At 44.2% G+C, this 23901-nt stretch overlaps 1 protein-coding gene across 2 annotated transcripts in view; it reads right to left on the reverse strand.

Annotated features, from left to right (window-relative positions):
- CPSF73-II (cleavage and polyadenylation specificity factor 73 kDa subunit-II) overlaps positions 1-23901 on the reverse strand; it is a 68640-nt gene that overhangs the window by 15245 nt on the left and 29494 nt on the right. For both annotated transcript variants that reach the window (XM_089992735.1, XM_089992736.1), the window contains exon 8: positions 4994-5059. In XM_089992735.1, the coding sequence (XP_089848861.1) occupies positions 4994-5059 (66 nt within the window). The remainder of the gene's footprint in view (positions 1-4993; positions 5060-23901) is intronic.

Consider the following 23901-nt stretch of genomic DNA (forward strand, 5'->3'; position numbering starts at 1 on the left):
TCGCTGCGGCAGCCACCCTCACCGGAGCCGGCGACCCTCCACCTGCGAGAGCAACCTCTGAGCGTCGGAACAGGTAGGATCGGTAACTTTTCTTGTGGTTTATTGAATGGGTCTGGGTGTGCTTGGGTTGGTCAAGGGGAAAACTTCAAATGATGAAGGCCACGGCTAAACCGAGAACCCCAATTTCTTGAATTGGGGGGGGGGGGGGGGGTCAGATTTTCTGATAAGGGCATATGCCCTGACTTCACCACAGTCACGATGTTCCTGTTTTAATTTCATACATCTTGGACTCGGTATGCAGTGGGAGTATAACCAGAGCATGCTTAATGCAGTCTGTGACTGTATTTTTTTGTTTTGATTCTATCGAGTTGCCTATTTTGTGCATCATGCTGGTCACACTCTTTAAAATATTAGTATGAGAGTATATTGTTGATGTGCATGAGAGTTTTGTTGTAGTTGGGTGGTATTGATAGGCCTATTATATGAGTTCGAGCATTGGTGGCTTGTATTCAGCATAGAGAATAATATTGTGCATTGATTTTTGCATGAGTAGGGTGAAATCTTGGGGTGTTCAATGTGATTAGTGCACAAAAACATTAAGGCCGCAACAACCTATAAGAAAACTGAGTTCCTGAAACTCTTGGGCATGTCAGCATAAAATATTAAAAGAAACCAAAATTGAGGATTTGACTGAGATAATATATAAGATTTATACAATTTCACAACCCAACAAAGAGGAAAGATTGCCTTGTAAGCTTACTTTAAATTATGTTAGCTTAGCCGAACTGTAAGTGAGATACTTTTATTTCTTTTAGGCATGGTGTATCTGATCATGTTTTTATTATTGACTGTGTATTTTTAGCATGAGTCTGGGAAATACAGCATGCTTATTTTAGGTTATGTTTGCTGAATAGTGCCTGTTATTTTCTGTGAAACAGAGTATGCTTAATGTAGGTTGTGTGGTAGCCGAACTGCATTGGAAATTCATGTATTTCTTTTAGGCATAGGGTACCTAATCATGTTATTATTATTGTCTGTGTATTTTTAGCAAAGTCTGTGAAATATGGCATACGTACTTAAGATTATGTTAGCAAAATGGTGCATGTTCTGAGGATACTCTACTTCATATGAAATTCACATTAATCTGATGCTCACTGCATAGTTAGTTGCCTATTACGATGATATTCCGTATTCATAAAAAGCTACACATCAAGCCGATACTTAATGCCTTTTTTATGCCTATTATGAGGTCGTTCGGGTTACTATTTAGCTGCATATGAAATTGATGCCTATACATCGTTTTACTTTTCCCAATTTTCTGCTTTAGGGCAAAATTGCATGATGAATTGTGATAACTGACCACATACACCATTGATGAACGTATACAGAAGCCTGTATATGCTTAAGGTTGTTACATTGAGTTCAAATATACTATGGCGCCCTTAGTGACATTTGGGTATGTGCTTTTCCGTGAGACAATCACTTGGGAAAACCTGGCCTTGTGGGCAATATGAATTGATTACCCGATGCGGGTACTTGGGCCATTAACTTGTGTGTTGTGGCAGTAAAATCGATGAAAAACTTAATCTTAAATGTTGTGTGCTCGACTGGTTTAAAGGTATCGGGGAATCGGTGCCTGACGGTTTAAAGGTACCGAAGCATTCTGAGTAATAATCATAACACTGATGAGAAAATTAAATTTAATTTTTGTGGTCTGACTGGTTTAAAGGTATCGGGGCTTGTGTGCTTGACTGGTTTAAAGGTACCGGAGTATTCTGAGTGGGTTTATGCAATCAATATGAAACAGATGAGATATGTATATACATTGGTAATATGACTAAGGATGGGAATCTACTACTATGGTAGTAGGAGAAAGTTGAAAAAAAATGTCATTGTACTTCGGAAAATTAATTAAATGAAAAGATCAAACAACTCAGTTCTTGGGCTTACCTTGGAGAGGATAAGTGGTACAAAACTCCGGGGACATGTGTTTTGGTTTCGAGTAAAAATGACTCGTTGGTCCCCCGTCCTCGGAGTTAGGGTACTCGGACTACCTATGTGTCCTAGGTGGTAGTTCAACGTTCTTCTGCAGAAGTTAGGGATGCATCCTGTTTTGGTTCGACCCTTAGGAGGTTCTCTCAACTACTGGTCGCTCCCTTGGGATTTCAGACTCAATTAGAAGGTTTGGGTTAATAAAACAACCTTGAATAATATACCCCCGAACAATCTTTTCTATGATGGTTGTCTTGGCTCGTGTGTACCCACGGAATAAGATAAGATAAACACTAATTAGAACAGTTTAGGTATCACATTGAATAGACTTAGTATATTGCTAGTCTTACCTGTTCTTGCATAATGTATTTCCTTAAATTTCAGTATATTTTAAAAATTGTAATTATGAGATAATTGAATTCAAATTGTGAGTGTTACATGAAAGTTATGCATATTGTTGTTGTTGCATAATCTGCTTTACTTGCTTAGGTATATATCTGTTATTGCTATTAATTCGTCTGCTTTACTTACTTTTGCATATGCTAAAGAACTACACATGACACCCACGTCACATACTAGATTCATGATATACCTGCAATAAAATTTATTGTTTTCCTACTTAGACAGTTGTAGTCTAATTCCTATAAATTTACCATTTTTCAGGTGAAGAATAGAGTCTCTGAGTGGTTGCGAGATTAGGCTTCGATTGAGATTTTGGATTTACTGTTCCCGGGATACTTTGAGTTCATTTTGATTTAGTTGAACATGTCATTAAAACTCTGATGTTCATAAATGAAATAAATAAAGTGTTGTTGTTTGGTCTTTACTTTCTTGTACCGTTCTGAATGCTTAACCTCGAAATGTACAATGGTTCCGTTGTATAAAAAAAAATCCTCATATTTTTTGGTTAACCTTTCGAGGCGTTACAAAGCCAATGACACATTTCTTCTTGGATTTTGTTTTTGCCATTTACCTTTCTCAAATTTGCATGATCAGCTTTAACTCACTTCCACATTTCAAGGGCATCAAAATAAAATAGTAAAAGGGATTTCAAGCATTAAACTTAATGGCTTACATGATCATTATTGTTAATAATCAAGTTATAGTTATCAACAAAATTTAATGAATTCATACCCTAAAAAAGTTAGTAAATTAATCTAAGTAGCTTGGACTCAACAACTACAGAATCAGACAAAGGGAAAAAAGAAATAAAAGGATGATATCAAGCAGCATACAGGAAATTAGTGGTGCCAACCAAGGTTATCTGTATTATGTTGTATCGTTACTTTTGGGGTTTACGATACAATACGTACTCGTATTGCGATATGAGTGTATATTATACCTATATCGGGTGTATCGTACTATACACCTTTGTATCGTGTCGTATCGTACGATACACCTTCGGCATACTTTAAAAAGGTTGAAAGTTAGTTTTTTTCATCTTGGGTTTTAAAGAGTCGACTTCTCCATTTGTCTATAGCAGAGTTACCAGTCGAGGAAGCGGGAAGCGAGGCACTTTCAAAAATTTAGGAAGCGGGGGACCACTTAGAAGAAAATTCTGAACCGTCTCGGAAGCGAACCGGAAGCGACCTAGGAAGCGAACCGAAAGCGAGGGGGAAGCGAAAAATAGAAAAAAATGGGGAAGCGAGGGGGAAGCGCGCTTCCCATAAATGGGAAGCGTGTTTCCCATAAAAGAGAAGCGCGCTTCCCAAAAAAGGGGGACGCTTCCCCTCACGCTTTGGAAGCGCGACATTTCGCGCTTCCGAAGCGCACTTCGGGGAAGCGCGCTTCCCCTTTTACTTAGGCGCTTCCGGTAACTCTGGTCTAGAGGCCATTAGAAGTTCATTTCCACAGTTTTTTCGCTCAAAAAAGTGAGTTAAGGTAAAAAAAGTGCATTTCTACCATTTTTCACTCAAAAAAATGGGTTAAGGTAAAAAAAAATTATTATGATTAAAATTACAAAGTTACTCTCCAAAAAAAAAATTGCCTCTAAGGGGGGGGGGGGGGGCACTGCACCCCCCCCCCTTACAACCCCCCTCGAACTTACCACGAAGTTAGATCCGCGAAAATTAAAGATTTATATTAAGGTATAAATCAAGCTCCACAGACCAACAAAGATGGCATAAGATGATCCATCATGGCAATGAGCACTCAAGTAAAGAGTGAAACCGATTGAAAATTGGGTGCAACTATTGCCATAATATTTTTATTTATGTAATATTAAAATACGAGTCTTGTGACATGTTCTTAATTGCAAGATATTTAATATTTTGCATTGTTCTTGTGAGATATGCATGCAATATTATCTATTATTATATATTAGTTGTCATTTGATGATGTCTTACGCAGTTTATAGAGACATAAATGCTTCATATGTGATTTCATGATTGTATTTTGCACAATTCATCATTATTTCATGTGATATGATTTTTTTAGATTTTTTACTAAATATTTCTGATTTTTCTTGATTTTTATGTATTTTTTTGAAATTTTTATGATACGGTGTTACTACTGGCCCAACCGATATGAGTAACGATACGCTACTTACAACCTTGGTGTCAAGGGACCTTTACCAAACCAGGGTGGGTCCAGATCCAGGTTCAACTATGAATGCTGGTACAGGTCCAAGTGTGGATCCAACCAGATCAACCATAGGCGAAAACAATACCTTGATCTTATAACATAACCATACCAGACCCAATAAAATAATATTTTTTTACATCTTTTACATTAAAAAATGCAGATCTTAATCCAAACTCAGGTTGGATCTCGGCCTGGTATGAAAATTCATATGCCTCATGTTAATTGGATCCTATACATGCGACCCAGGTTAGTCAGACCTCTTTCTTTATTACCAAACCCAGAACCTTAGATCTGGTACGGGTCAGGATCAAGTCACTCACTTGAACTGTTGACACCCCTACTGGAAATATTTACCCAATATAAAGAATTTTATCACAAACTCAGTGGATGAACAAGACGCTAAGCAACCATCCATTACCTGTGCTCTTCCCATAGCAAATACAGGAATCAGCACTTTTCCTCCCCCTCCTACGCAAGTATGAACCTGAGGGGCAGTAAATATCATACAATCATTTAAACAGGGGACACATTTCTTTCTACAACAGGAAGTTACGACCACAGTTAGAAATACAAAGGCAAAATCGATATACAAACAGTATCATCTGAGAAAAAAATTGTATCTCAATAGAAGCTTTTTTCTTATCTTAGCTGAAAACAGTGAACAGTAAAAGTATATCACAGGCCTACTTGGAAGGCTAATCATGCTTGCTATGTGCATTAAAACAGAGAATTTCATGTCATCGCATAGCAAAAATAAATGCTACCCAATTAATTTTCATAACCGTTATGGAAAGAACAAAGTTTATGATTGCTTCTCAAGAAGTCATGGAATGCAAATATTTATTGTTAAACAGGACAAATCAAAAGATATGTGAATCACCATTTTTCAGGACTTGGTTAGTTGTCGCATTCATAGAAGAATAATTAACTGGCATGATTTTTCTAGCATATTTACTGTACATTGCTCCATGTGTCACCAAAAATCAGAATTATATCAACAAGCAAGCTAACAGTGGGAAAAAGAACCAGTTCAATGAAACTATAAATTCAACAACACAAATAGATAACCAACACATCAAATGATCCTCAGAACTTTGCTTCCACCAGGCGGGCCAGGCCACTTACTCATTCGATGGGTAATTGAGGTCTTGAGAACCAATCAATACGCTTAAGCCTCTTTGTCATTTAGCAAAAACTTCAAAGGAATAAATTGATGTAGAGAGACTCGCTCACTAGCCATCAGTTTACATTCCAAGAATTCCTACACAGTAGTCTTACTTGAGTATGCACTTGCAGAATATATGAGTTTTGGTGTGATCCTCTCATATGTTGGACATCTGCTCAAGCAATACCAACCACTTCACTGGATTATGCTGCGTTGTATATAAGAGAGAAGCAGTACAAGGAAATTACTATGCAATTACATTACCATGCTTCTATTTGCCCAGCAAGTTTTATGACTGGTCAAGGTGTGCGTGCTTTTCCCTTCCAGTATAAAGGACCTAACATGCTCAAGCTTGGTTTCAGAAACTTTACTTAATGCGGCATTACCTTCAATTAGACTTTAATGTAGTTATCTTGATGCTTATTTCCAAATTACTCTTCTCAAGGTAAAGATATTCTAATGTTTAATGTAGGTGATTGTAGTAAAAAAAGTCATTGACAAATGCTAGACAAAAAAAATATAGAAGCTCATAGGCAAATTGAGATAAGGGATCCGGGAATCTTTGCATACTTTCTGCAAGGATGGACATCTATTGTGATGAATTATGAGATAGATCTTGCCTTATGCTCTACTAATTGATGGAATTAAAAAATAAATAAATAAATAAGTTGATGCCCAAGTATGTTGAATCTCAAGAAACCTACTTCAGTAAAGATCATGTTGCCCTACAAGGTACAATGTGAAAACCACATATAGTACATTTAGTAGATCAGTTAGCTAGTTTAGGAGTGCCCTGACAATTTAGGGTTTTAGAATAGAGGCAGAGCAATCAGCCCACTATGTTTCTCTATAGTTGGGCAAGGCACTTTAAGCACTTTTTTTATAATGAAAACAGGATTGTAGTATTGCACAAATAGACATCACAAGTTAACATACAACTGTGTTACCGCGACATGGTGGTTTGGCTGTCGTACCCGTGTCGACACAGGTACAAGTACCAGGCTCACTGCGAGTATGCCTGGTACCCAAACCTCACTGGGGTAATATCATGCATTTTTCCATGATTTTTAAAATCGAAAAAATTTTATTTTTAAATTATATACTATATTTAAATTGATAAAATTATGAAAAAATATATTAAAATATAGGTGACATCAGCAGGGTCTAGGCGTGGCCCAGAGCCTTCTCACATAAGCTAATTGAGCTAAGTATAATTTGAATTTTTTTTTGTTTTTAACCTTAAATTCAAGCACAAATCAAGCGAAATTCAAGTCATATTCAGGGGAATTTCGGAGACGAAATTCATGTATGACCACTATTAGATCCACCTCGAAATACTGATCGCGTTAGCGACCTGTTTTTCTGAATTCGGATTACGGTTGGCCCGAAAAATGCATTTTTCAAAAATGACCCGACTCTATTTTTGACATTTTTTTTAATTGGATCAAACTAGACCCGCTCTGTTTGATCCAAGTTAATATGGATCTAGACCTAGTCTATGATAAGATCCATGTAGATTTGGATATAAATTTGGATCATGGATCCAGATCTAGATTCGAAATCCAACCATAGCCATTTTAAAACTTTAAAATCAACTTTACATTAAAATAGGATGAGCTAGAGTTCTAGTAGAACTCTACCCCATAGAGCTTTCGAGAAGAGGGGCGAAACCCCCTAGAATATTCCTTTGGATAATTAATTAAATAATAGAAATATTTAATTAATAAAAATATAATATCTAGAATATAGAGTAGAGTTCTACATGAAGTAGAACTCTACCCATAAGAGGTATTCGTGAGGGGATGTCACCCCTATCTAGAAACAATTAAAAATATATAATATAATAAAAATATATAAAAAGGGTTAGGTGTAACGCCCAAAAATTTCGACTTGTGATTTCGAAAACCTTATCGAAAAACCTTTCAAAGATTTAAAATTTTAATTTTTAAAAACGACAACGGAAGATATTTAAAAAGGAGCACAAGTCAACAATCCGGGGTACGTTAGCTGAAAAAACATCATTCACATGTACAACAACTTAAAGGAATTTAAGAAATAAGGCAATAGATTAAAAATCTGCAGTTTATTACAAAATGAGCATTTTGTTCCAAAGTTCAATAAAACTAAAGAAAACTCCAAAAAAGACTCAGAGCCAAGCCGCCAGCAGAAAGAAGATAAATCTTGATTCATGTTGCACCACGCCATCGGCCGCCAGTGAAGTCTTACTCCTCACCTGCCCATGAAATGGGTCAGTTTAATAACAAACCAGTAGGTGCACGAACAGATAAGTAGAAGGAAAATAAAACAGGACATTCATGAGATAAGCAGTCCTGATATTTAAGCAATTAATACAATTGTAGTCTATTCTAACAAATGTAATATATGCAAAGAGCTGTTAGTTGAAGCACTGTAAGTCTCAGTCATCTACAACTATTCATGAAGATATTCTTTAAGTTCTGATATTAACTGGCCTGTGAGTACGCACAGACGCGAAACGTAGAAACAGCCGAGACCGATCCGGGGGTTTATTATGTCAGGTGTTTTCATTAACCCGGATGGCTGACTGAGTCCGCTCCTAAGGGGACGGTCAGTGACCAAGAGAGTAAATCCCCAAAGGCATTCGTGGCCCATGGATGCATCCAACTTCTACAGAAGTGCCTGGGAGTTACCACCTAGGATAATTTATGGTAATCCCAATTCCCCTAACTCCGATGACTGAGGAAACCGAGTCTTTTGCCCGTGGGGTGGTTGTTAACAACCTGTCCATCGGAGTCTTTGTACCATCCATCCTCTCCCTAGATGAACCGTGAAGATCGGATGGGTACGACGGGATTTTCTTAACCGCCGCCCCATCCTATATGCTCGGGTCTATCAGACTCACTCGAGCATCTTGCCTGTGAAGGCGAATGCTCACCATTTATGTGATCTCAACATTGTGCTAATTGCACTCATCGAGGTTGCTATAACCTCATCCTCCAACCATCGTAACCCACATGGGACGTACTTGTCCAAAAGTACGGTTGTACCTCCTTAGAGGTACGACTATGATGAGAGGGCAACATATAAGGTTTTATGATTCTTTTGGTTCATACATGACATGTATTGCTTTTCTGAGCAATTGGCCTGTGGAGGCCGATAATATCACATCAAAATCAATAAAGTGTTGATTCCCACTTCAGGATACTCCATGACCTCACATAAAATTCATACCGTACATGACTTAAGGTTCGGTTACAATAGCAATTGCAGTGGTTTTCTTTCCAGAATTGAGTCTATTCACAAAGTCTACCTTAAGTATGCAGTTTCAAAATAATAAGCATGCAGAACAGACAATCACGAGTTAAGTAATCCTGCACGTAAACAAGTATGCCAATTAAACTACTTGATTCTTTCTAGAATGAGTCTAACCACAGAATTTACATTAAGCATGCAATTCCAAAAGAATCAAAATGAGTAAAACTCTGACCAGCCAATACTTCTTCAGATAAGCAGGTATGTAAAATAACTATTCTATCTCAGAAGTCTTATTTTATTTTGTTCATACAAACTTTTTGTGCGACTTTCCCCTACCTCGGGATGTCGTGCAGCTGCGTGCGTCTACGCGTGTAGATGATACGAGGCTCAGGCCGTGGAGCCAGAGCGGGGGTCCGATGCGAGGTCTGCAACAGTGCGACGTTAATTATCATGCGGAGAAGTAGAAAAACAAGCCTGCCAATAGAAAAAGAGAGAGGCAGCAGGGGTGTAACCCTGCTGGCCGAAAACAGACAAGCGACAGGGGACAAGCCCCTGCCTGCCGACAATAGCGGGGCGACAGGGGATGAGCCCCTGTCGAAAATAGCGTGGCGGCAGGGGGTCAGCCCCTGCCGACAGCAACGAGGCAACAGGGGTCCAGCCCCTGCCGACAGCAACGAAGCAACAGGGGCTGAGCCCCTGCCGACAACCATCAAGTGACAGGGGCTGAGCCCCTGTCGACAGCACCGAGGTGGGAGGGGGCCAGCCCCTGCCGACAGCATCGAGGTGGCAGGGGGCCAGCCCCTGCCGACGGCCACCAAGTGGCAGGGGCTGAGCCCCTGCCAACAGCACGAAGTGGCAGGGGCTGAGCCCCTGCCGACAGCACAGGACGACAGGGGGGGGCAACCCCTGCCGACAGCACAGGACGGCAGGGGGGCCAGCCCCTGCCAACAGCACGAAGTGGCAGGGGTCGAGCCCCTGCCGACAGCACAGGACGGCAGAGGGGCCAGCCCCTGCCGACGGCCACAAAGTGGCAGGGGCTGAGCCCCTGCCGACGGCACAAAGTGGCAGGGGCTGAGCCCCTGCCGACAGAGGGGCCAGCCCCTGCCGACGGCCACAAAGTGGCAGGTGCGCAACAGCACGAAGTGGCAGGGTCTGAGCCCCTGCCGACAGCACAAAGTGGCAGGGGCTGAGCCCCTGCCGACAGCACAGGACGGCAAGGGGGCCAGCCCCTGCCGACGGCCACAAAGTGGCAGGGGCTACGCCCTTGCCAACAGCACGAAGTGGCAAGGGCTGAGCCCCTGCCGACAGCACAAAGTGGCAGGGGCTGAGCCCCTGCCGACAGCGCGAAGGGGGCAACAAAAAGGGGTGTCGCAGGGGGCACAGGTCCCCTGCCGGCACTCCAGCGAATCCCAGAGGGAGAAGGGGACGACAGGGGCCTCGTAGGCCACCTATCAGGCCCCCGATGGGCACATAGGGGTGGTGGGAGGCCGCGGCAGGGGTTGTGAGCCACCTGTCGGCCTCCCGGCGAGGTGACAGGGAGGGGGTGAGGAAGAGAAGAGGGAGGAGAAGAGGGCGGCGTACCTGGGAGTGGTGGCCGGCGTCGGCGGCGTGCGCAGCAGGGAGGAGATCGGCGCTAATGGGAGCGAGGGCTGCGAGAGGGAGGCGTGACTCCCCTCGCCCTCCAACGCCTCTCTTAAAGGCACAGGCGGCAACCGAATGGGGAAACCCTCGATGGGTTTCCCTAATTCGCCCGGTACCGAAGGGGAGGAGGAGCGGCGCTCGAAAGCTCGGGTTACTTAAAACACTAAAAAAAAAGGGGCCCGGGTCCAAACAAATTTTTTTTTTTAATTTTGTTTTACATCCTACCTCTCTTAAAAGAATTTCGTCCGCGAAATATATATTACCTTGAAGAATCAAAATACAGGTCAGAATATTTTTCCCTAATATCGTTCTCAGGTTCTCAAGTACACTCGGCAATTCCATGATGTTGTCACCGAACCTTTACAAAGAAAATGGTCTTTGATCTTAACACTTGGTCACGACGGTCGACGATCTCCACTGGTCTTTCTTCGAATGTCAACTCCCCTCTAATGTCCACATCATCATAATGAATGATGTGCGATGGATCGTGAACATACTTTTTCAACATGGATACGTGAAAAACATTATGGATCTGAGCATACTGCGGAGGTAACGCCACGCGATAAGCTGCTTCTCCAATCCGCTCCAGGATTTCGAACGGTCCGACGTATCTAGGACTCAGCTTTCCCTTCTTCCCGAACCGAAATACGCTCTTCGTCGGAGATACTTTAACAAAAACCATCTCGCCAATATCGAAAGTAAGCTCTCGTCGGCGTCTATCTGCATAGCTTTTCTGCCGACTCTGAGCGGTACGGAGTCGTTCTCGAATCACCTGCACTTGTTGAGTATAGTGTTGCAAGACTATAGGTGCCTCCAATTTTCGTTCGCCAACCTCGTCCCAGTAAACAGGTGATCGGCATGGTCTCCCATACAAAGCTTCGTATGGGGCCATCCCGATGCTCGCATGATAGTTGTTGTTATACGCGAATTCCGCCAAACTGATGTGGGAATCCCACTCTCCCTTCCAGTCCATCATACAGGCTCGAAGCATGTCTTCCAAGGTCTGAATCGTACGTTCCGACTGCCCGTCAGTCTGAGGGTGAAACGCAGTGCTGAACTTTAACTTTGTGCCCAACGCTAACTGAAGTTGTCCCCAAAACCTTGAAGTGAATCTAGGATCACGATCGGAGATAATCGAGATTGGAACACCGTGCAATCTCACAATCTCTCTAACATAGAGATCAATGAGACTATCCAACGATTGGTTGAGACGGATAGGTAGGAAGTGAGCCGACTTGGTGAGTCTATCGACGATCACCCAAATTGCGTCATGCTTTCTCCGCGTCCTCGAAAGACCGACTATGAAGTCCATGGTAACATCCTCCCACTTCCATAGAGGGATCTCTATCTGTTGCATGACCCCCCCGGGTCTCTGGTTCTCGATCTTGATCTGCTGACACGTTAAACACTTCGAGACATACACAGTCACGTCTCGCTTCATACCGTTCCACCGATAACTGCGTTGTAGGTCTTTGAACATCTTCGTGCCGCCAGGGTGAATGGTGTACCTAGACTTGTGGGCTTCCGCAAGAATTTCATCTCGAAGGACCGGGTCATTAGGAACCCAAAGGCGCTCCTTCAACCATATACTTTCATCCTCCTTTAGACGAAAAGGTGTATCTGCCAGTATCGCTTGAGCCTTCAACTTCTCGTAGCGTGCATCAGTTTTTTGTCCATTGATGATCCTCGCAAGTAGCTCAGGTTGAGCAACAAGGTGGGATAGACCGATTGAACCTTGAGTGATTGCGAAAGGTTCCCAAGAGGTTAGGTCTTCGACCAACCTCCATCCAGCAAATAAGGTATTAATCGAAACTTCTGGTGCTTTGCGGCTGAGAGCGTCAGCCACGACGTTCGCCTTTCCTGTGTGGTAGGAGAGGGTGAAGTCGTAATCCTTGAGGAATTCAAGCCAACGTCGTTGTCTCATGTTCAATTCTTTCTGCGAAAATAGATACTTAAGGCTCTTATGATCGGTGAATGCCTCAAATTGCTCTTCATACAAATAATGTCGTCAAATCTTCAATGCGAACACCACCGCAGCTAACTCTAAATCGTGAGTTGGGTAGTTCTTCTCGTGAATTTTAAGTTGTCGAGAGGCGTATGCGATTACTTTCCCATTCTGCATCAGCACAGCCCCTAAGCCTGACCTAGAGGCATCAGTATAAATCACAAATCCGCCTTTACCAGAAGGTAATGTCAAAATAGGAGCACTGGTAAGTCGCTCCTTCAATAACTGAAAACTCGCCTCGCACTTCTCGTCCCATAAGAATTTAGCCTCTTTCTTCAGCAACTTCGTTAGGGGTAACGCAATTTTAGAAAAATCTTGAATGAATCTTCTGTAGTAACCCGCTAGTCCAAGAAAACTTCTGATATCACGTGCGTTCTTTGGTTGCTGCCAACTAATCACAACCTCAACCTTTGTAGGGTCCACGGACACTCCTTCCTTAGAAATAATGTGTCCCAAAAACATAACTTCCTCGAGACAGAATTCACATTTAGAGAACTTGGCATACAAAAGTTCCTTTCGCAAGGTCTCCAACACAATCGTTAGGTGCTCTCGATGTTGTTCTCGACTTTCTGAGTACACCAAGATGTCGTCGATGAATACTATCACGAAGGTATCCAAAAATGGTTTGAACACCCTATTCATCAAGTCCATGAAAGCTGCGGGGGCATTGGTCAGTCCGAACGGCATGACTGTGAACTCGTAATGACTGTATCTCGTCCGAAAAGCCGTCTTAGGAATATCATCATTCCTAATTCTGAGTTGATGGTATCCAGACCTAAGATCGATTTTCGAGAAAACCTTAGCCTTCTGCAATTGATCGAACAAGTCTTCGATACGCGGCAATGGGTACTTGTTTTTTATCGTGGCCTGGTTGAGCATTCGATAGTCGATGCACAGACGCAAAGTCCCGTCCTTCTTCTTCACGAAGAGCACAGGAGCTCCCCAAGGAGAAACGCTGGGGCGAATGAATCCCTGATCCAACAACTCCTGCAACTGCTTATTCAGCTCCTCAAGCTCAGCTGGCGCCATTCTGTAGGGTGCTTTGGAGATTGGCATCGTACCTGGTAGCAATTCAATATTGAATTCTACCTCCCGAGACGGTGGAAGTCCAGACAGCTTTTTAGGAAAAACGTTGGGATAATCGCGAACCACATACAACTCACTGATGGGAATAGGCATTGGATCTGACTGGATAACACTAACCAAAAAGGCAGTGCATCCCTTCCGCAAAAAGTTATGTGCCTTAAGCGTCGAGATCGTCCGGCTTGCTCGAACAGGTCTGGGAATTCTGAATTCTACTCTCGGAGAGCTTGGAGGTGATAAAACGATCTTGCCATCTCGGCAAAATATCTTGGCATGATACTTGTGCAACCAATCCATGAATAGGATGACGTCAAATTCTGTCATCTCAAGCAGGATAGCACAAGCAGGCAAGTGCCTCTCTGCCACAACTATGTCCAATTCAGGTATATAAGTGGTGCAAACTGTGTTCTTCCCAACGGGGTTATACACGTCTAAAGCATTATCAAGTGAGTTTACAGTTATGTGCAATTGCTCTACGAATTTTTCTGAAACAAATGAGTGTGTGGCACCACAATCAAAGAGTGCAAAAGCTGCTTGACCAGCAACAAGAATGGTACCTTGAACGAGATCCCCTTTCGTCAATTGTTCGACCGTGGCTGCATAAACTCGACCCGACTCACTGGCACTGCTTGGTTGTGCTCGTTGCTGCTGATGAGGTGGTCGAGGAGGCTGAGATACGTTGCCGGTTCGCTAGAGGTCATATGTTGCTTTCTTCCGGCAGTCACGTATGAAATGGCTCATCTTGCCACAGTACAGGCATCCGCCAGTGTCCCGCGGACAAGATTGTCCCACATAAGGCCTCTTGCACTTGGGCAGTTATCTCCCGACGGCTGTCTGGGCGGTGGATGGCCCTGCTGTCGTTGGCGCTTTGCCGGAGGAAACTGTTTCTTCCCTCCCTCAGTCTTCAGTGGAAATGGTGGTCGTTGCCCTGGGCCGCCGGGATAGGTCTTTTTCTGATCACCACCTGACGCGGGTGACTTTTTGGCTTGCACACTTTTTGAACGCTCCCAATCCTCGTTCAGTAGGGTGGCTGCTGCTACCGCCGCGGAAAAAGTCGCGGGCATGCTGGTGAGAACCCTATGCCTGAGTCCTTCCTTCAGTCTGCGAATGAACTTCCTAGCCCGCTCATGATCATCCTCAAATAGGTGAGGACAATAGCGCTCCAACCGTTGAAATTTGGCGATATATTCATTCAAACTTAAGCTGCCTTGGCACAGCTCCAAAAATTCCACCTTCTTCTTTTCCCTCGCATGAGGGAAGTAGTTTCCGAGAAAAACCCTTCGAAAGGCACCTCCCGTGTAGTGTCCCACCACTCGCGAGCGCCGTCCTTCAATCGAAAGGACCCGAACATCGTCTTCTTATCGTCAGGGACGGACAACACTTGGAACACCCGTTCCACCTCTTTGACCCAACTCTCCGCTAAGTCAGGGTCAACCTTGCCAGAGAAGGTAGGAGGGTCCAGCTTCAGAAATTTTTCATAGGTGGCAGTTGGTGCATTCCCAACAAGGGAACCCGGATCTTGATGGGGGCGACCCTGGTTACGAATCGCCTCAGCTAAGGAGTTGAGGGTATCCATCATGAATCCCCTCTGCTCACGCAACTCATCGGCCATGCTGTTGCTTGAGTTTCCCGCCATCCTTAAAAAGCAACCAAGATTAAGGTCAAAAATACTGAAGACGTACAAGTAGGCATAAGTATAGGAGCAAAGGCAAAAACATAGATCTTTATTACGAAAGTCAAATATTTAAAATCCAGCTGTGCTGGTACATAAGCAAAAGTTCTATTCCGTAATTATAAATGAGTTCACAGACTCCAACCAAACTGGGTAAGTGTTACCTCCTCTTAGGGACGGCTAGAGTACTTCCTAAGATATTCCCTTCTATTGTCTGTGCGCCTGAATCTGCGCTTAGGGGTGAAGGGAAGTGGCTCCCCGTAGGAGGTCTCATGTCCGTAGAGAGACGTCGCCGGAGTATATTCCGGTGAGCCAAGACTATAACTTGAAGAATCCGTCGCAGGTGTGTATGTGGGTGATACACCGCCCACTGGGTCTGCTGGAGGTGGCGGTTGCTCGCCTGCAGTCGAAATTGCGATCTTGCTGTCATGCTCGGCCTTGTGGAGGCAAGCATCCATGGTGTGTCATGTTTCTCCGTAGAAACCACACTCCTCTGCTAACTCAGGGGGAACAAAATCTCCTGACGACTCCTGTGGTGTCTGATGGTGCACCCGAACGTGTGAAGGCGCGAAACCACCTTCTCGAGCATGCACCTCAGCCCACGTTGCTGCCAAGGGTATCTGGTAGGTGATCGGTAGTGGGAAGCCTTGCTCATCCGTAAAAATGGGTAGAGGAGGGCGGTTAGCCCAGTAACCAGCCCCGAACATCCCATGTCCGCCCCTCTCCCTTACGGAACGGCCACGTACTCTACGCGTGCCCCTACCGCGACAACCACTAGAACCAGTAAACGGATCCATCTATCAGACGGTACTACGAATAAAACAAGAATATAATTTAGTCTAAACATATTATGAAATATCAAAGACTTACTTACAGCGCGATGGGATGCTCAATAGTCAAGATTCACCTCTTTCTGATCTGGCTCTGATACCAAGTTGTAACGCCCCAAAATTTCGACTTGTGATTTCGAAAACCTTATCAAAAAACCTTTCAAAGATTTAAAATTTTAATTTTTAAAAACGACAGCGGAAGATATTTAGAAAGGAGCACAAGTCAACAATCCGGGGTACGTTAGCTGAAAAAACATCATTCACATGTACAACAACTTAAAGGAATTTAAGAAATAAGGCAATAAATTAAAAATCTGCAGTTTATTACAAAATGAGCATTTTGTTCCAAAGTTCAATCAAACTAAAGAAAACTCCAAAAAGACTCAGAGCCAAGCCGCCAGAAGAAAGAAGATAAATCTTGATTCATGTTGCACCACGCCATCGGCCGCCAGTGAAGTCCTACTCCTCACCTGCCCATGAAATGGGTCAGTTTCATAATAAACCAGTAGGTGCACGAACAGATAAGTAGAAGAAAAATAAAACAGGACATTCATGAGATAAGCAGTCATGATATTTAAGCAATTAATACAATTGTAGTCTATTCTAACAAATGTAATATGTGCAAAGAGTTGTTAGTTGAAGCACTGTAAGTCTCAGTCATCTACAACTATTCATGAAGATATTCTTTAAGTTCTGATATTAACTTGCCTGTGGGTACGCACAGACGCGAAACGTAGAAACAGCCGAGACCAATCCGGGGGTTTATTATGTCAGGTGTTTTCATTAACCCGGATGGCTGACTGAGTCCGCTCCTAAGGCGACGGTCAGTGACCAAGAGAGTAAATCCCCAAAGGCATTTGTGGCCCATGGATGCATCCAACTTCTGCAGAAGTGCCTGGGAGTTACCACCTAGGATAATTTATGGTAATCCCAATTCCCCTAACTTCGATGACTGAGGAAACCGAGTTTTTTGCCCGTGGGTGGTTGTTAACAACCTGTCCATCGGAGTCTTTGTACCATCCATCATCTCCCTTGATGAACCGTGAATATCGGATGGGGACGACGGGATTTTCTTAACCGCCGCCCCATCCTACTTGCTCTGGTCTATCAGACCCACTCGAGCATCGGGCCTGTGAAGGAGAATGGTCACCATTTATGTGATCTCAGCATTGTGCTAATTGCACTCATCGAGGTTGCTACAACCTCATCCTCCAACCATCGTAACCCACATGGGACGTACTTGTCCAAAAGTACGGTTGTACCTCCTTAGAGGTACGACTATGATGAGAGGGCAACATATAAGGTTTTATGATTCTATTGGTTCATACATGACATGTATTGCTTTTCTGAGCAATTGGTCTGTGGAGACCGATAATATCACATCAAAATCAATAAAGTGTTGATTCCCACTTCAGGATACTCCATGACCTCACATAAATATCATACCGTACATGACTTAAGGTTCGGTTACAATAGCAATTGCAGTGGTTTTCTTTCCAGAATTGAGTCTATTCACAAAGTCTACCTTAAGTATGCAGTTTCAAAATAATAAGCATGCTGAACAGACAATCACGAGTTAAGTAATCCTACACGTAAACAAGTATGCCAATTAAACTACTTGATTCTTTCTAGAATGAGTCAAACCACAGAATTTACATTAAACATGCAATTTCAAAAGAATCGAAATAAGTAAAACTCTGACCAGCCAATACTTCTTCAGATAAGCAGGTATGTAAAATAACTATTCTATCTCAGAAGTCTTATTTTATTTTGTTCATACAAACTTTTCGTGCGACTTTCCCCTACCTCAGGATGTCGTGCAGCTGCGTGCGTCTACGCGTGTAGATGATACGAGGCTCAGGCCGTGGAGCCAGAGCGGGGGTCCGATACGAGGTCTGCAACAGTGCTACGTTAATTATCATGCGGAGAAGTAGAAAAACAAGCCTGCCAATAGAAAAAGAGAGAGGCAGCGGGGGTGTGACCCTGCTGGCCGAAAACAGACAAGCGACAGGGGACAAGCCCCTGCCTGCCGACAATAGCGGGGCGACAGGGGATGAGCCCCTGTCGAAAATAGCGTGGCGGCAGGGGGTCAGCCCCTGCCGACAGCAACGAAGCAACAGGGGCTGAGCCCCTGCCGACAACCATCAAGTGACAGGGGTTGAGCCCCTGCCGACAGCACCGAGGTGGCAGGTGGCCAGCCCTTGCTGACAGCACTGAGGTGGCAGGGGGCCAGCCCCTGCCGACGGCCACCAAGTGGCAGGGGCTGAGCCCCTGCCAACAGCACGAAGTGGCAGGGGCTGAGCCCCTGCCGACAGCACAAAGTGGCAAGGGTTGAGCCCCTGCCGACAGCACAGGACGGCAGGGGGGCCAGCCCCTGCCGACGGCCACAAAGTGGCAGAGGCCGAGCCCCTGCCGACAGCACAGGACGGAAGGGAGGCCAGCCCCTGCCGACGGCCGCAAAGTGGCAGGGGTTGAGCCCCTGCCGACAGCACAGGACGGCAAAGGGGCCAGCCCCTGCCGACGGCCACAAAGTGGCAGGGGCCGAGCCCCTGCCGACAGCACAGGACGGCAAGGGGGCCAGCCCCAGACGACAGCACAAAGTGGCAGGGGCTGAGCCCTTGACGACAGCACAGGACGGCAGGGGGGGCAGCCCCTACCGACGGCCACAAAGTGGCAGGGGCTGAGCCCCTGCCGACAGCACAGGACGGCAGGAAGGCCAGCCCCTGCCAACGGCCACAAAGTGGCAGGGGTTGAGCCCCTGCCGACAGCACAAAGTGGCAGGGGCTGAGCCCCTGCCGACAGTGCGAAGGGGGCAGCAAAAAGTGGTGTCGCAGGGGCCACAGGTCCCCTGCCGGCACTCCGGCGAATCCCAGAGGGAGAAGGGGACGACAGGGGCCCCGTAGGCCACCTGTCAGGCCCCTGATGGGCACATAGGGGTGGTGGGAGGCCGCGGCAGGGGCTGTGAGCCGCCTGTCGGCCTCCCGGCGAGGTGACAGGGAGGTGGTGAGGAAGAGAAGAGGGAGGAGAAGAGGGCGGCGTACCTGGGAGTGGTGGTCGGCGTCGACGGCGTGCGCAGCAGGGAGGAGATCAGCGCAAATGGGGGCGAGGGCTGCGAGAGGGAGCCGTGACTCCCCTCGCCCTCTAACGCCTCTCTTAAAGCCACAGGCGGCAACCGAATGGGGAAACCCTCAATGGGTTTCCCTAATTCGCCCGGTACCGAAGGGGAGGAGGAGCGGCGCTCGAAAGCTCGGGTTACTTAAAACCCTAAAAAAAAGGGGCCCGAGTCAGGTCCGGACCCGACCCAGCCCGGGTCCAAACAATTTTTTTTTTTAAAAAAAATGGGTTTTACATTAGGATCTCCCTCTCTCTAGAATTCGTATTCTAGAGAGAGAGAGGGAGTGTAGAATAGAGAGAGAGGTGAGAGAATAATCATGAAAATCGTGTGGAGAGAGAGAGAAAGAAAGAAAGAGAGAGAAAAGAAAAGGAGAAGAAGAAAAGAGTTTTTTTCCAAAACATCCATCGATTTTCGATCTTTTTCTGATCTTCGATCAAGGTACGGGTTTCTTTCTAAATTGTTACGGGCTAAGAATACGTATAAATTGATTTACGTATAAGTATTAGAAGGAAAAGAAAAATCTGATTTCATGTGTATATATATAAATATATAATGTCGACTTTAAATATATTTATATATAGATTTTTTTTTATGAATGACGATCTCTCTTATGCATTAAAAGTCTGAAAATATAAATGTCGATTTCATGGTTAATGCATCTGAACATGTATATGCATATACATATTCAGATTTGACGATTTTTACATCTAAGAATAGGCATATCGATTTTCAATTTTTATTGCTTATGCATACCGAGTATATATATAGTTGTCAATTTTATTTTCTGTTTCAGCATTATATATATATATATATATATATATATATATATATATATATATATATATATATATATATATATATATATATTCTGGTTTGTAGAGCTTTCTTGCTCATGCAAGCTGAATATATATGTATATATAGATAAATTTCAGGTTGGTTGATTTCTATAAAGCTGAACATATATGTGTGTGTTTCAGACTTAACGAGTTGCTTGTTCATATTCAGATTCTGTTGAATCTCATGCTCATACATTTGAATATACCTATTTGAATCAAATTTGTCGAGTTATATATGTATTCGCAAACCTGATTATATTTAGTTTGATTCAGGTTGTCGAGTTTCATATGCATACATCTTAATATGTTTTGTTGTTTTCGATTTGTTGATTCGCATATACATGTATCTTAAACTATTTTGACAGTTGATTAAATTAATAAAGTTTGATTTATTTCTTCAATTGATTCAATGCATGGTTTGGTTTGTGGTTTGGTGTATTAAATTTATGATGCCTTGGATCCTTGGGTGAGTTTCTGCAATTATTTTAAAAAAATACCATTTTTACGAGGGTCAGTTGGGGTCGCTACACCCCCCGAGGCTCGCTCTCTGGTTCTCGTCTTCCCCCTCTCGTTCTCTCAATTTACCCCTCTTGTCTTCTCCCTCTATGTCTTCCTCTCTCTCAGAGAGGGAAGACGAAGGGGGGGGGAGTGAGACTAGGGAAAGAGAGAGAGCGAGAGGGAGAAAGAGGGGTAAATCGAGTGAGCGAGAGAGACAGAAACAGAGATTGGGAAGACGAGAGCAAGAGAGGGGGAGAAGGAGACCAAGGAGAGAGAGAGAATACCTCCTCTCCTCTTCTTCTTCTTCTTTATCTCGCTGCAACAAACAAAGAGACAAATAGAAAAGAGAAACCAGAGAGAGAAGCGAAAGGGCTACGCCCTTTGCCTTTTTATAACTTGGTTAAACCACAAAGTTGGTTTCGTTGACCAGGTTTGGACAAATCCAAACCTGGTCAATGAAACTAAAAAAATGACCTTTAAAAAAACATGCCTCTCTCTCTCTCTCTCTCTCTCTCTCTCTCTCTCTCTCTCTCTCTCTCTCTCTCTCTCTCTATATATATATATATATATATATATATATATATATATACACACACACACACATTCGAGAGCATGTGTCTTTAAGACACAGGCTGAGTCGGACAAGGGGCAAAAACCCCTCGCCTCTCTCTCTCTCTCTTCTTCGGCTCCTCCCGTTTTCCCTCTACGACCCACCGCCTGCTCCTCCCGCTCCGGCAACTCGGTCGACGTCCATCGGAGACTGCGTCGGCGAGCTCACCTTTCCACTGCCTCCCGTACTCTCTCATCCTTGCTGGGTTCTCCGACGCCATCGACCGCTCGGCTTCGTTGCCCTCTCCCTATTCTTCTGTGTTTTCCGATGACGTTGGAGTCATCACTGTCGGCCTCCTCCTTATGTAACCTCCTCTCTCCCTCCCTTTCGTTTCTCGTTGTTCGGACGGCAGGGGGCAGAGCCCCCTGTTGTTGTCTCTTGTCGATAGCGGGATCCTGCCTCCCCGTGTCTCTCTTTCTGACCGGTCAACAGGGGGCTCTCCCCCTGCCGCTAGTTCTTTCCGGCAAGGGGCTCCGCCCCCTTGCCTTTCTTTTTGCTCGACCAGCAGGGAGCTTCGCCCCTTAACTTTGTTTTCATTTGGCCGGCAGGGGGACTCCGCCCCCTGCCGTTATTTCTTCTCGGTGGGGGGCTGAGCCCCCATCTTTGCTTTCGTTTAACTAACAGGGGACTCAGCCCCCTGCCGCTTTTTCTTTTTGGCTTGGGGGCAGAACCCCCTGTCCTTGTTTTCTTCGGCCGGCAAGGGGCTTCGCCCCTGCTGTTGTCTCTTCTCGTCAAGCAGGGAGGGCGAAGCCCCTGCCTGAGTGTTTCTTCTGCCGACAGGGGGATCCACCCCCTGTCGTGTTCCTCTTTTGTCAGGCAGGGCGGGGCGGAGCCCCCTGCCTATGTCTTTTTCTTTGGCCGGCAAGGGGCTTCGCCCGCTGCCATTGTGTTTTCTTTTGGCCGGCAGGGGCGGATTCCCCCCCCCCCCCCTTGCCTGTCTTTATCGTTTCGTCATGTGGGTGCAGTGGGAGGGCTAGGACCTTCCTTGTCGCCCTATTCTTGCGAGGGAAGGGCTAAGCCTTCCCTGTTTCCCCCTGTCACAGGGAAGGGGCCAAGCCCCTCCCTGTGTTCTGCCCTTGTGGAAGAGGGGTCGGGCCCCTCTTCTCCTTTTTCTTTCCTTCTTTCTATTTTGTTTGGCAGACAGAGGCCAAGCCCCTGTCTCTGCGTTTCTTGCAGGCCGGAGCAAAGCCCTGCCTCTGCGCCTTCTGCAGGGTTGGCAGGGAACTGAGCCCCTAACCCTCTCTTCTGTTTGGGCAGGCAAGCAGCAAGACTCCTTGCCTTGTTGCCTCTGTTGTTTTTCTGCAGGGAGTTGAGCTCCCTGCCTACCCTCGTATCGGGGTCCGGTGCTACTGCAGTTCTTATCGGACCCGCTTCTTATGTTTGCATGCTAATGGCTTTACGCTTGCAAGTTGCACGATGGAGCTATTGCGAGATTTTTTTATCATTCAGCCATTCCTTTCAACGCAGCCAATTCTCCTTACTTTACGAAGATGATTGAAGTTTGTTCCTCAGTAGGAATGGGATTGAAGCCGCCTTCTTCATCTGAGATTTCTGGAAGATTGTTACAAGAAGAAATTAAAAAAATTGATAATTATTTCAAAGAATACAAGGAGTCTTGGGCTGAAATGGGTTGTTCTATTATGGCTGATGGTTGGAAAGATGCAACACAAAGGACATTGATAAATTTTTTGGTTCATTGTCCAAGGGGCATTTACTTCTTGAAATCAGTTGATGCAACAAGTATCGTGAAGAATCGAGAAAATTTATTAAAAATATTTGATGAAGTGGTGGAAACAGTAGGTGCAGAAAATGTTGTTCAGGTATATTATTCTGTTCTTTTGTAATTTTCTATTAAACATTGATATTTATAATTTGTCTATGTTTTGAATTAAAAAATGACAGATAATCACAGATAATGCAACCAACTATCAAGCAGCTGGAAAGATGTTGGAGGATAGGAGGAAAACCATATTTTGGACTCCTTGTGCAGCTCATTGCATAGATCTCATGCTTTAAGATTTTTCTAAGATAAAAAACATAGTTAGATGTGTGGAAAAAGGAAAAAGGATCACGAAGTTCATCTACAATCATACTTTTGTTTTGAACCTAATGAGAACTCAATTTTCTAATAAGAAAGAAATTCTAAGACCGGTTACTACAAGATTTGCCACTAATTTTATCATGCTTCAATCTTTGCTAGAACATCGAAGTGGTCTTAGAAAAATGATGGCATCAGATGAATGGAACAATTCAAAATATTCATCATTTGCTGAGGGAAAAGAGATGGAGGATATTATATTGAATAGTAATTTTTGGAGAGTCGTAGAATCAACTGTTAAAACTATAGAACCTCTGGTCAAAGTTTTGAGAATGGTCGATGGAGAAGAAAATCCTACAATGGGTTATCTTTATGAAGCTATGGATAGAGCCAAAGAGGCTATAAAAGAAATTCATGACACTGACGAGAAAAAGTATAAACCTTATTGAAAAATAATTGACAATCGTTGGGAAAATCAACTTCATCACCCTCTTCATGCAGCAGCATACTATCTCAATCCCAAATACCACTATATTCCACAATTTTCTAAGGTGTGTATTTGTTTATATCTTTTTATTAATTGTTTTAAATTTTGAATA

The sequence above is a fragment of the Nuphar pumila genome, chromosome 17, assembly GCF_984573655.1.
Source record: "Nuphar pumila chromosome 17, dmNupPumi1.hap1.1, whole genome shotgun sequence".
NCBI lineage: Eukaryota > Viridiplantae > Streptophyta > Magnoliopsida > Nymphaeales > Nymphaeaceae > Nuphar > Nuphar pumila.